Here is a 14,592-nt window from a genome sequence, read left to right as displayed (position 1 = left end):
GGCCTGTTCTGGAAACACCTGTGCAAATAACATAAAGTAGGGAGGAAACCCCAGAAACTTCAGCTTACTCTGATAAAGGTGTGCTGCAGTGTTTGCACTTTTACTCGTATGTTTATTTGCCTTTGGCTGGATAGTGAGTATAAAATGTCTCCCTTGCTGGCAGAGAGTTATTGGCTCTTGGGTAAGATCCACGAATCCAACAGCAACGTGCCTCTGTGTATTGCTGACAGCTTGCATACAGAAGCCGCAGTTGCATATTTTATGGCCATGTTTTTGTCTCTCACAGGTCTGTTGCAGCCATGCAGGTTTTCTCTTGGTGTTTTGTGGTTCTGGTGCTTCTGTCTTTCTCCTGGGCTGAGGTAAACATGTCCAGTGCTGGCATGCAGCGGCAGCTGCTCAGAACTGGAAATTGTTGCTCTGTAGCAGATTAGAAAGGTTAATATAGGTGGGAATCTTCCTAATGCCAAGAAGAATTCTTGATATTTAACATTTTGAAACAACAAAATATATTTTAATAAATACATAAAACACCTATTAAAATATTTTGGATGTAGATGTGTTAATAAAATTATTAAAACACAACATGATTGTACAAAAGCTAGTTTCAACAGCAGAATGTCTCTGATATGCATGTATAACAATCATTTTTCTCTTTTTTGTGCTGTGGTGACTGAGGACAGGAAGGTAAGTTAGAAATTAGCAGCACTCTTTTCTCGTTTTTAAAGCTGAAAGGGACTGGAGCAGTATCTAAATGTTTTATTTCATACAGAGGTTGCTACCTTGGAGGTGGACACCTCCCAAGAGCTGTCTGTGGGTGAGCTGCTAGAGAGAGCCAACAGAGACCGCAGTAGGTCAACACTCCAGTCAGCAATGCTCACATTTATCTGTTGCACAAAAAATCCACTCCAAGGAAAAACCTGGTCATGCAACCAGATGATGTAAGCTGTAGCTGTGTGTGTCTGGCAGCTCCTGACTTTGATGAACCGGTCCTCATCGGAGGAGACATTGCTTTACGGTCTGAGGCAGACAGAAATGCTGACCCTTGCACCTCCAGTGGGTGCCTCTGGTTGAAATACACTGATGGGAACGTCTACATCCCCTACTACATTGCCAACCATTACTGTAAGCAGCAGCTCATTGGTTTTCCCACTGAACTGAGAACACAAAGGTGAACAGCTGATCTGAATCCACTTGTACCTGATGGGTCTGGAATTTCAATGTTTCCTGACAGAGAGAGAGACAGCTGACAGAGAGAGAGAGATCATTGTTCGTGGGCTGCAGTCGTTTTCCACGGTCTCCTGCATCCGCTTCAGGCCTTACCAGAACGGTGACCATGAATGGTTGAGCATTGAATCTAGGAATGGGTGCGTCTCATTTTTTGTTTTTTCCACATTAAATGCTAGTTCAGAGTGGTAATCCTAAATGCTGAGCTAAAATCCACACTTTCAGATGACTTAAAGACTGGCTAATCAGAATAGTGGTTGGGGTCTGCAGGGCTGGTATAAAACTGATTGGTTAGTCAAAATCAGGTTTGCTGCAGTGTTGGATGTTGGATGTTTCTGTTGCAATGGACTTCTGATGTGAGTGTGTGGTTGCAGCTGCTACTCCTATGTGGGCCGTGTGGGTGGAGGTCAGACAGTGTCTCTAAGCCGCCAGGGCTGCCTGTACCACAGCACCGTCCAGCATGAGCTGCTGCACGCCCTGGGCTTCAACCACGAGCAGACCCGCTCCGACAGGGACAACCACATCAGAGTGCACTGGGACAACATCATTGAAGGTGACACACTCCCATCATCCACTGCCCATCATTGGTTCATGCTTGGTAGTCCTACCTTCTACTTTAAAGATTGTTGAGATGAGCTCTAAAATCTTTTTATTTCACTTCACCATGACTGTGACCGAGTGAGGCCTCTGTAAAGGTTTTTTAGCTCCATTGCCCCCCTGTGCACCAACTGGAAGCGGCCTGCACCTAATCCCTGATCAGTCTGAGATATTGAAACCAGTGGAACTGAATGGATTTGCAACCAAGGAAAGGTTTTCAGGATGTATAAAGGCAAACTAGAAAACTAAGCTGTTCTCCATTTTTCACCAGCAGGTGGCAGATTAGAACACAGGGTGAAATTCAACCTGATGTTCTTTAACTATATTTTTAAATATGTTTGCTTGCATTATGCTACACTTAATCAAAGCCTGTGTGTAGATATTTCATAAAATCTAAATGTTTAAATTTGTAGACATCCACATCATTAATGACTCTTATGGGAAAAACATGGAGCAAACAAAAGTAATGACAGTTTTTAGACACTATTGCTATGAATGCAGAGTGCTGCAGCATGCAGATGTCTTCATTTAGCAGAAGTCTTAAAGCAGGGTGATCTAAAGAAGTGGCTGAGCTGCTGCAGATGTGCAGCATGCTGAGTATTCATACATTTTTTTTTCTCTCAATCCGATCCATAGTTTGGACTCTACCAGTTCTGTACCGAGGCACACAAACCTGTTTCAATCAAACCTAAAACTATGCATCTCTCCTTTATTCTCTCTAGGCATGGAGTATAACTTCTATAAGATTAACACTCTGAACCAGGGAACTCCTTATGATTACAACTCTGTCATGCAATATGAGAGGTAAAGAAACAATTAGCTGTTTTATTAACAACACTTAAAATATTTTTGGTGAATTTTGATTCTTTACTTGTAAATTTTAAATCAGCAGGTAATTTTTTCCAATTCAAATGTATTTCATCAAGGATGGCACATTAAACCATGTTACATGTGAGACACAGAGCAACCATTGTTTTGTACATAGGTTTTCTAGCCACAGGCTGATGTCCTTCGTTGGACCTATAATAAAAGTAAATATAAAAAAATTAAAAATTTCTGTCACATGCACATATAGAACACTACACTAAATTTCTGCTACTATAAACTAGAAAACATGAAAATGCATATTAGAGAAAGCTAATTCTCCAAAGTAAAGAAGGCTAGAATACATCACTGTAGCAGCTGTTTCAAGGCCTAATCAGAGTCTGTGGAGGGCTGACATCTAACTCTGACTTAGACATTGGAAAGAAGACTCATGGCTAAGTTGTAGCATTTTAGCCTTAATGATATTTCTGCCCACTAAAGAGTTGAGTGGGAGTGTTGGGCGTGATCACCTGTCTGTGTGGAACCTGCGTCTCTTCAGGTACGCCTTCTCCAAGAACAACCTTCCCACCATGGAGCCCATTCCTAACAGCAACGTGTCCTTTGGCAAGGCCACACAGATGAGCCAGAATGATATTGACAGGCTGAACAGACTCTACAAATGCTGTAAGTGTAATAAATCGTACACTATTATCAGTATATTATTCTCACTGTACTCTAGGTGGTGTGATTAAACATAGGGGAAGAAAAAAGTGGCTCTTCCTCAGTTTGACACATGAGCTGAAGAAGCCTGTCTGCTCTCAGCTCAGCTTAGAACTTTTAGAAAGCTATTCTTTAGGGGTTTTAAACTGACATCTTACCAGATGACAACTAAACATTAGATTTTTGTTTATTTGATGAGGCTTTGGGAGAGAGGGTGAGGATGGATGATTTAAATATAATCAAATATGAGGGTCTCTTGCATGGTTTGACCAAATCTAACAAATAGTCTACACACATCTGAAGACTGCCATCTACTGTCAACAACAGTAACAGTCACCTGTTCGATTTGTGTGAAGGTCATTCTGACCCTTAGAAAAGTAGGAACCACAACAAAGAGGAGGTAGAAGTGTTTTACCACCATGCTGCCGTTTCCTTCCTATACTAACATTAGTGTCTAACTGAGCAGCTACTGATGGTCAGAGACCAGCCAGCCTACATTTATTATCCATGGTTCAACAAAGCTCCATCACCAATGTGAATTTGATTTGCAGAAACTTCAGCTGTGACCTTTGACCTACAAAGCTGTTGACATGGGAACATGCCAAGGAAGGAGGCGTGGATTGGTGCACTTTAGTTGCCAACTCCAAAATCATTAAATGCTGATGTGAATGTGAAGCAAAATGAGAAGAAATAAAATACTGGAAATAAAAATAAAGTTTCATTCAAAATGGTTAGAGCTGTTGAAGCATTCTTCACAACCTGATTATAATGAAGCTTTTATTTAGCGCAGAAGGTTTGATTGAATACTCAGTAGTTCCAGTGAGAAGCCGACATCCCTTCGTTGTGGGCTTTAATGTCATTAAATCTGGACTTTTAATCAGAGATTTGACACATTTGCTAGAGTGATCAAAATTATACACATTGGCCGAAATATATATCTTCACATAAATAAGCATTAGTAAGGCTTTAGAACAGAGGAACCAAACTCCAGATCTTGATGACCGATGTTTTAATGCATTCCTGCTTTCATGCTGCTGATAACTGCAAACCCCTCAGCATAGAGTTGACCTCTAAAGTCCTGCTAGTAACCTAATAGGATTCATTTGACAATAAATAATCACTGATGGAGAACAAATAATTACAATAATATAGTATAATAATAACCAAAGGCAGCATGGCCAAAACAATAATCAGCTACTTTCTAACTAGCAAGAAACTGGAACTACCAACAGACTGTGTCTACAGTCTGTTGGTAGTTCAGTTTATTTCATTAGGAGTTATTTTGAGAAAAACATAAAGTAGTACATAAATGTGAAACCATAATGCACTGATTTCTTTCTTTTTTTTAAGTAATCTGAAAAGTGTGGCATGTATTTGTATTCAGCCTGAAGGAGTTGATGTTTGGTGAAATTGTGTATTATTGCAATAGCAGTTAAAATTCTTCAGATTTAAGTCTTGAAGCCCTGTTCTGTTATCAAGGCTCTTCGTTTCATTTCCAGGATTGCCTTTTATTTGGTTCCATCCATCTTCCCAGCAGCTCTGAGTAGCTGCACCATCTCTGTGGACAAAAAGCATCACCACAGGATGATGCTGCCACCACCATCACAGTGGTATTCAGGGGGATTTGTGCATCCAGGCCAAAACGTTCACTCATAGATTGTACTGAAATGTATAAGGTGTTAGAAAAGGGGACATGAGAACATATTCATGCTATTTAAAATGTACATTTTTAAATTTACTGTAGCAATGTGCCAAAAGGTGGAAACATTCACAGAAATCACAGCAGTGATAAAAGAACTCCATTTCAAATGAGGTTAAGCTAGAGGTCATGTCCAGTCAGAACCTCATGAGTTGTTTGTGTGTTTAGTCTGAAGTGCAGATTTCACTCTAAGAAAACCTGGACTTGCATAGTTAAAGATACTATATATAATCATCTTGTTCATTAAAGGGCTGTTTCACAGTTTTTAGGGAATCTACCGTGTTTCCCCGATAGTAAGACACCCCCGATTGTAAGACGTATCGGGGGTTTCAGGGGGGTCGGCTAATATAAGCCGTACCCCGAAAGTAAGACATATGTCTTACTTTTCGGGGAAACACCTCTCATCTAGCTGCGCGCCGCCTCCTGCCCACGCCTGCGCCGTCCCCCCTCCATACGTCACCGCGCCGATTCGAAAAAATTCGACAATTTTTTTCCAATGTAAGACATACCCCGAAAGTAAGACATAGTGGGGCTTTTGGGGATAAAAAGAAAGTAAGACACTGTCTTACTTTCGGGGAAACACGGTAGTATATGCTTTATTATCTGAAGCTAATTCTAAGACTTGCAATAGCTCCTACGTTCAGCTCTACAATGAAAATTCATAGAATTTTTAAACTTGAGCTTTCCAAGATAAAAGTTATTCACAAAGCATCTTAGGCCTTATGAGAGCTACTAACATGACAAAATGTTAAGAGTAGAGAGGACGAGCGCTTTAGTTAACCTAAAAAGAGAACAATAAGGCTGAAAATTGAATGTAGAGCTGCAATTCAGAGATTGTCCATTTTTCTCTTCTTTATGTTTATATCCTCTCAGCTGCAGCTCTCATGAAACTCAACATTTAGGCTTAGTCCCACCTTCAAACCACCAGAAGAAAAGTCAGAGGTTATCAGATGCTTATCTGCCTTAATCATCCATCCATCCATTTTCTTTACACCCTTGTCCCTTGGTGGGGTCGGGAGGGTTGATGGTGCCTATTTCCAGCTAACGTTCCAGGTGAGAGGCCTGTCACCCTGGACAGGTCGCCAGTCTGTCACAGGGCAACACAGAGACAAACAACCATGCATACACACACTCACACCCAGGGGCAATTTGGAGAGGCCAATTAACCTGACATGTTTTTGGATTGTGGGAGGAAACTGGAATACCCAGAGAAAACCCATGCATGCACAGGGAGAACATGCATACTCCATGCAGAAGGACCAGGGATTGAACCCAGAACCTTCTTGCTGCAAGGCAACAGCTCTACCAACTGCGCCACTGTGCATCCCTGCCTTAATTATAACAATCATAATATTGATGTTCTTAGCAATATATTTAATGTCAAAATCATAAACGTATTGGGAACAGACCCTTAGTAATAGTTGAAGGCCAGCACTATACGGGCACAGGACTACCAAATTATCTGCATACATTATCTGTTATTGATTATGGGATCACCAACAACAAAGCCTGTTTTACAATTTGACAGTTCATCCATTCAGAATTCTAATTAAACATTTGGGTACACCTCCATTTTCTAGCTTGTAAAACTAATTTTGATGATTCTCACAATCAAATCCTTTACAAGTATCAATAAATCGCATAAATACTGTAGTGTTATGTAAGTTGTACAAGTCTAAAATCTCCTTTAGTGCAAAGATGCACTTGTCTGTGCTATGTTTAGGTTTGAAACCAAAATGATTATCAGAGGTCAAGACAAATTCTTCCAGCCTATTTAATAGAATTCTTTCTAGCTAAAGCTATGGGTCTGTAATTCTCCAAAGAGCTAATCTTACCAGCTTTGTTCTTAATACGATTAATAGCATTCAGTTAGGTAGCAAACCATGTACTTGAAAGCCAGTAAAACACATAGAAAGTAATGGACAGAGTTTCTTACTGGCATTTTGCAGATGCTCAGTAGAAATGTTATCAATCCCACACACATTGTCTTTCAGCAGGCACGTACAGAGGCGGGAGTGGTGGCTTGAGCCCCTGCCTCTTATATCCTTGATGCCCTTAGTGCTCTTTTTGAATTGTTTTTTTGTTTTTTTTGTATGTCAGAATGCCTGCTTGTGCCCCTTGTCGAGAAAAGTCGACCTCATCCCACTTCCCTATGCTGGAGATTTTAGTTTAATAATAACAATAAATAAAGTTATCTTTAAAACTGATTACACAGGTGACATGAAGACCCAACAGTAGAGTCAGACGGTAAAAAAATTAATCTGGTTATGTGTGTTGTTATAGTGTCCTGCAAACTTTGCTTTAATTCTACTTTTTTCTATTTAATCATAAAAAAAACATAATCAGACAGAAAGAGAGTCATGGAACAGGAAGAGCAGGTTTCCTGAAGAAAGAGGAAGTTTCCAGCCTGCAGTGAATAAAAATAGTTCAGATTGCTCATTTCGGAGCATTAAAGGTTTAAGGAATAAAATCTAAACATTTTGAGTAATTGGATAAAACCCAGAGTAAAATACTTAAATTAATAATGATAACTTATAATTAAGCCAATAATTAATATTGGTTTAACCGGTGGTTGATGTTGGTTTGATTATAAGAATATTTACACTTACTCTTAAACTTATGGAAGTACTTAAAGGTAAAATAAGTAACTGTAACATGGTATCAAATAATTAGAATAATGGATTATTCTTGGTTTCTTTTCAGAAATGTCTGTAATAACTCACATCATGATTATAATAAGAGTAATGTTGAGAAAATAAATTTAAAATAATCTAGTTTTAAAACTTAACATGTCTTGATTCAAATGGCCTAATTGTGGTTTTGAATTTAGTAATGTATTCTGACTTTTTGACCTTTATGTTACCTGTAGTTACAGCAGATGGTTTGCTAGGATCGTTTGAACTGCCTTTTGTCTGTGGGAAAACAATACAGGAGAAGTTGTAGCTTTTCACACTCATCTGTGAAAAGCCGTAAACACGGCAGGGGTTTCTGGCTTCAGATAGAGGGTCAGAGATAGCTCCTGGATTGGATGAGCAAAGATACGCCTTATTTGAATAAATTAAAGAAAAGAAGATAAAACTTTCTACACAGAAGTAACAGATCAGATTTGCTCTTGCAACTCTCCAAAGATGTCTTTGCACGTCTTTGCTTTTCTTTCTTTCCTTCTTTTCCAAGTGTGTCAGGTAAATGAATGTATGTCTCCGTTGTTCTGCAGTTTCTGGTGTAAGTTTATTAAACTCTGTAATTCTGTGACGTCAACACGCATTGTTGTTTTCCTTGTGGCTACACATGGCTCGCCGAGAGGACCTGGGATCCAGAGGAAGAGAGAGCCAAACTTTTTCCAAAGTTAACTATTTTAGATAATATATTCTTCCTTAACAGTAACTAAAAATTTATGGTTATATAAAATTACAAATGAATGCTAAATCAGAGAAACTAAAAGGTTATAAATGTGATTTTGACATTGAACTTGAAATGGTGTAAAGTGTGTAACTGTAACTAAAGGTCACTGATGTTGTGTTGGAGGTAGATGGTAGGTGAAAGGTCAGGTGAAAAGAGGAACCGAAAGGAGAGCAGAGGTGACCAAGGCATTAATTAGGTCATTAGAACAGACATCATGTCTCCAAGACGGTGATGGATATGAGATCATCTGTCCAAGCAGAAACAGGAAGTGAGATTTTTGAGATGCATGAAGGAAACAGGTGCAGAAGGCAAATGGAGAACTTCAGAAAGTTCAGTTCTAAAAAACAAGGGAGTTCATCTGAAGATTGAGGCCAACCAAAAGGCAGTTGACGTCAAGGAAAAAAGTACGTGAGGAAAGTTGAGCGGCTGCTGATAAGAATAAAAAGACACCAGACAGGAGGATTGGGGTTCTTTGTTCCGCAGCGTTCGAGTCGAGCACACATGGAGATGCAGAATCAACGGAGGGCTGCGTGCTGATACCCCGGGACGATGAGACTGCTCGCTGCACAAGGAAGGAACAAGATCCATTTACCCACAACCCGGGATTCTGATTCGACTGCGGCCCCACACTCAACCCAAAGGATTCCAACGATGCTGCAGTGGACATGGGGAATAGACAAAGATTGTATTTGGATAAAGAACTGAGTTCGTTGAGGATTCTCACCAGTTCAACTTTGGATTTATTCTAAAAGGATTCTGCCAAGACAAAGACAGGACTCCATCCATGGACGTTAAAGTTTTCTGCTGCCAAGGAACGTCTCTGCATCTGGGTTCAAGTAATACTGCCTCCCCCAAAGCCTCTGTTTAGAGTAAGACACAGTGTAGGGTTTAGAATTAGGTGAAATGTCTAAATTTTCTTAAATCTATTGATTACTTAATCCTTTGTTAATTGCTGTATGTCTTTTCTCTCCTGCTAAAGCTTGCTAATAAAAATACTAAAGTCTAATTTACGTGGACAGTTAAATTAATTGAGTCAACTAGATTTAATTCTTTTGATTAATGTGAAATCAATGTTAATGGTCTTAGTAAATCAGGGTGGCTTCGTACGTTCTTTACTTCAGATAAATAATGACCCTGGGACTTATTCCTAGTCTCTAAAATTATCTAGGCCGGTAAGAAGTGCACGTTAATGACAGGGAAAGAGCTACCGTGAACAGACGTGGTTTATGAGCTCGGACACCGGCGGGGCTACTCCGATGTCTGAATTATGGACTGAAGCAGGTCATAACGTCTGGATGAAGGTAGTTAGAGCTTAGACGAATCTTTCTCGCTCCCAGCTTAAACAAAAGTTCTCTATATTCTTTGCGGTAATACCCAGGAATTAGAGGCTTTTAGGACCCGTGAAATGGAGAGCTGGTCAGTAGTCAGTCCGCTGAAGGTTAGGAGGAGTTAGGGGGGTGGCTGAGTACTGTGGATTAACACCCTCAGCAATAATGTTTAGCTAAATATAATAATTTAGCAAAATAAACTAGTCTGGCTGCCCTCAGTCTAATAATGACTCTCAGTTTCTCTGCCTCCATGTTGTTCAGACACCGGGTCCGTGGTGAGGAGGAGGGGCGGATCTGTGCCTCTATCAAATTATGGGCAAGAATATTTTGTCCATACACTGGTTTGTGAATAAAAACGTAGGTCTGTTGTTGACGTTAGAAAAACTGTTTGTATTTGTATTTTCGTAATTGTTCTCGCAATAGCGGGAAAAAAACTCGCCTCGCCCCTTAACACAGAAATACTTCGGCTGCAGAGAAAACTTCTGACTTTAACTTAATCAGGCTGCTAAAAGCCCGGTTCGCTACAGGAGGTCTGAGTTGGTCCCACCGACAGATATAAAGAATCTCTGACTTTATATCAGACATTCTGACATAAGACACGGTACTGTGACTGTCACCGCGTCGCTATGCACCTCTAAGCCCCGGTACCACCCGGTACCACCTGGTCTCTGTTTGCTCTGCTTCTCCTTAGCGTTTCTATCAGGCGGGTTAAAGCCGCTGCTGGCGGGATCTGGGCTGGAGGTGAGCGGCTGTAAATAGAAGTTACTGCAGAACCTCAAGTGTTAAAGGAAGATTCGGCCCATAGTGTTCACAAAATAAACATCAGCAAAAATACTGTAGCAATAATTAGAACCGCAGCATAAACCCAAACATGCCACAATTAAATGAATCAAAATGTCCCCAAAGCATCCGCAGCTTCCAGGTAGATTCCAGAGATGCGCATCGCAGCAGCTGTTCATGCAGGGCCGGCCCAAGGTAATATGGGACCTTAGACAGAACCCTCCCCAAACCCTTCCTACTAGAACCTCAGCATCACTAACATGTCTAAATATTAAGGTGAATCTGTGAAAGGGAAACCCGGTTTATTGGCCGAATTTAAAATCAATCACTGATTATTGGTTATTTGCTGTGATGTATTTATGAACAAACCCAACTGAAACACAAAGATTAAACCATATTGTAGCCATGGTAACACAACAAACTATCAAGATGATTCTTTAAACTTCTACAAAGTAAATTAAATGTCCTAATTAAATTAAATGTATTAAATGTAAAAAGAATTTCAGCTGAATGCATTAAATAAAATGTAATAACATTGTCATTCTCTATAAATGAATGCTACAGGTTTAGATGTATGGTATGCATTTCTAGGGGCCCCTGAATGTCTGGAGGACCTTACCAGCAGCTACTGAGTTTCTTTGCCTTGATATCCCAATTCGCTCTCTCTAGATCTCAGAGGTGCCAACATAAAAAAATTATAGCTTATGAGCTTTTTTGATCTATAAAGCAGTCTACAGCCAAGTTGTAGACATTGAGTAGATATTATTAGAGCTTAATCAGATCAACTCAGCCCTCCAGCTCTGTCAGCAGCAGGAACAGTAACATTACACCTGTTGGGGAAAATAGACTACATTTGTTTTGCATTGTCCCCACATGATGGCAAAGATATAGTAGGATCCAGTTAAATTTTTGATTAATATGGGTTGTTGCTATGTTGTTGTATGGTGTTTTAAGATCTTGTTCAATGTGCCCTTTTTTAACTTGGAGCCCCTGCCTCCAAAGGTCTCTGCACGGCCTAGTCTTTCAGTGCCACAACTGCATTATGTTTTTCTTGTGGGATTTCTTGGGCTGTCGTGGCTTGATCTGTGAAGTTAACCTCATATAAGCTCACTGATTTGGACATTTATATCCACCCCCTGTGAGGATGAGGATCCATGTTTTTTTTGTAGAATTTATCAAGATAAGAGTCAATCTAAAATCCACTGCTTTTGCTCTGCTTACACAGAATAATGGGAACAGCAAATGTCCATAGGTGCACATTTAGAGGTATGCGTTGAGCATGCGGTGAGAATATTTCTTTGTGAACAAAGTATTGTATGCGGCATGTGTGTTTACGCCTCAACATGCTTACTGTCTGCGCTGTTGAAGTTTGAGGTGTTACAGGTGTTACGTCAATCCGCGTTTCCCCATCAGATACTGTTCCCCCTTTGTCTTCTTGCCACTCCGCACCGCCCACGCGGCAAAATACGCACGTGCTCGTTATGAGCACTGAGAAAGCACGCGCTTGTTCGGCACGCTTGTCTGGGGAACTATGGACACCGTGAAAGCTCAAACAACATGTTTCGGCAAAGTTGTCACACTTTCTTCACATTTTTGCGTGAAACTAATAGTAATACTACTACTACTAATAATAATAATATTAATAATAATAATAATTATATATATATATATATATATATATATATATATATATGTTTAGATAGATAGATAGATAGATAGATAGATAGATAGATAGATAGATAGATAGATAGTGCAATATGAAATAAAAACAGGGCAATGCATTTTAATGCTCAATATTACCCATCAGATACCGTTCCCCCTGTGGTAAAGGGGGGAACGGTATCTGATGACTGAAAATCATCCATCAGATACCGTTCCCTCTATGTTAAAGGTGTCCATAGGTGCACATTTAGAGGTATGCGGTGAGCATATTTCTTTGTGAACAAAGTATTGTATGCGGCATGTGTGTTTACGCCTCAACATGCTGACTGTCTGCGTTGACTCTTACCTTGATAAATTCTACAAAGAAACATGGATCCTCATCCTCACAGGGGGTGGATATAAATGTCCATATCAGTGAGCTTATATAAAGTTAACTTCACAGATCAAGCCACGACAAATGACCATATTTCACCCATCAGATACCGTTCCCCACTTTAAAACAGGGGGAACCGTATCTGATGGGGAAACGCGGATTGACGCAACACCTGTTAGCCGGTGTGTTAGTAGACCTGGGGTTCAGCCCATGGAGGAGCTTTCTTGCTTGCCTCGTGACTATCGCAACATGTTGGTTTGTGTTATTTTATTTTTTGCGTCGACACAATGCATATAAATTGCTTTGTCTACTTGAAGTCAGGTAGAGTTTCTGCGCTGAGATCAGAACAACTCATCCCATAAAGCCCGGGCAACCAAACCATGAGTTTTGACTATAAAAGAGCTGATATGGTGCTCATTAAAACTCAGTAGACAAGAAATGAAAGATTTACTAAAGCCACATGAATTAAATTTCCCGTTTGGATACAGCTGCATTTCTGCAGTTGTAGCCAGTTGCAGAAATGCTGAAGAAATGCGCTTTGCAGCGGGTCTAGCTCATCATGCAGCCAGGGCCGGTCCAATGTTGAATGAGGCCTTGAGCAGAATTTGATTTAGGAGCCTCTCTTGCTGCTAAGAACATCAGCACCACTAATAGGGTTTCACCATGGATTTAGTGAAGTCTGGGAGAGGGGGCCCAGTTTAATTGACCGAGGAGTCAAATGTAATTGTAGTTTACTAAGATGCATTAATGAACAGCTAAAACGCAAAGATTTAACTCATAGCATCAGATTGTTGCTATGGTCAAGCCCAGATTTTAGCATGGGCTTACCCGGGCTGCAGCCCGGGGCCCTGGGCTTTGGAGGCCCCGAAAGATGCTTTGTATTTTTGTGATTGAATAAGGTCACAATGCCTTAATTTTATCACTGGCTAAGAGGATTTTGGCGGTGTTGTTGAAAAAATGTCTGATTTGTTCTGACAAACGTCCATCATGAATGCTTGATTATTATTGGTCCAAGTTGGACACTTCTTACACATTGGGCAGAGCGTCAGGGAAGGGATTTCTCACGATGGCGGATAACGGAATGAATGACAGCGGAGCGCAGGAACAAAAGAAAAAGAAGAGCGACAAAGAGGTGATGAAGAAAATATTCAAGCTAACAGGGTTTTTAAACCATTTTGGACATGGAACAGAACCATCGTCCCTCTCCGGTTCTCAAGACATTAACCTTGCTATCCTGGATCTCTGACTGATCTGGTTCCCGAGGAGTCAGAGGCAGCGGAAGGGCGAGCTTCTTTGCAAGGTGCAGTGATGACCACGGATAATCCGAACAGTACTGATCCTGCGCTTTGGGTAAAAACTGATGAGTTTGTGTGAGCTTACTGGGCTGAGCAAGAAGCAGGAAATATGGATGTTAGTTTTATAGCATCGGAACATCTTTACAAACATCAGAAACGATTCTTCTCCAGCTCACGTTTTGAAAGCCAGTTCCAAGTGGTGAGTACATCCAAACACAGGCTGAGTTATCCTCCATCCACCACAGCTGTGTTCTGTATTTTAAATGATGCTAAAAGTCAGTGATGTCAAGGTGCGAGGTCTTGCAGCTAGGCAGCAGCGTGATGTCTTGCGTTTATTTCTCATCAATACACCCACAGATCAGCAGCTAGGCTCGGTGGTACAGCATCATCAGAAAGTCGAAAAACAACGAAATGGAACAGAACTTACTTCCTCTAGACTAGACTGGACTCGAAACTACACAACCCTACTCATTCGATCACAGGAAAGATCAGATGAGGATCCCGCGCCACCACATGGTGCGCACAGACTTAAAAAACAAGGGAAAAAGGTGAAGGCAATAACTAATCAATGGGAGACACATGAGGATAAAGAGAAACTGGGGACCAGGGAAATTACATCAAACACAAATAAACCCTAAACATAGCAAGAGAAAACAGTAAAAAGAGAAAATCCCCCAAATATAATTGACATATTGACAAGTGATGCTT

The 14,592-nt window shown here is 40.5% G+C and overlaps 1 protein-coding gene across 1 annotated transcript; it reads left to right on the top strand.

Annotated features, from left to right (window-relative positions):
* Nucleotides 1-284: 284 nt before the first annotated feature.
* LOC106909328 (hatching enzyme 1.2-like) lies at nucleotides 285-4,079 on the top strand. Its single transcript, XM_014975678.2, has 9 exons — nucleotides 285-359; nucleotides 681-684; nucleotides 770-847; nucleotides 967-1,122; nucleotides 1,244-1,364; nucleotides 1,599-1,777; nucleotides 2,544-2,625; nucleotides 3,185-3,309; nucleotides 3,897-4,079. Coding segments are annotated over exons 1-9 (807 nt in total). The 5' UTR covers nucleotides 285-299; the 3' UTR covers nucleotides 3,899-4,079.
* The last annotated feature ends 10,513 nt before the right edge of the window (nucleotides 4,080-14,592 follow it).

Source organism: Poecilia mexicana, unplaced genomic scaffold (genome assembly GCF_051168715.1).
Source record: "Poecilia mexicana isolate PSO_F unplaced genomic scaffold, ASM5116871v1 scaffold_3, whole genome shotgun sequence".
Taxonomy (NCBI): Eukaryota; Metazoa; Chordata; class Actinopteri; order Cyprinodontiformes; family Poeciliidae; genus Poecilia; species Poecilia mexicana.
This window is presented reverse-complemented; position numbering and strand designations above follow the sequence as displayed.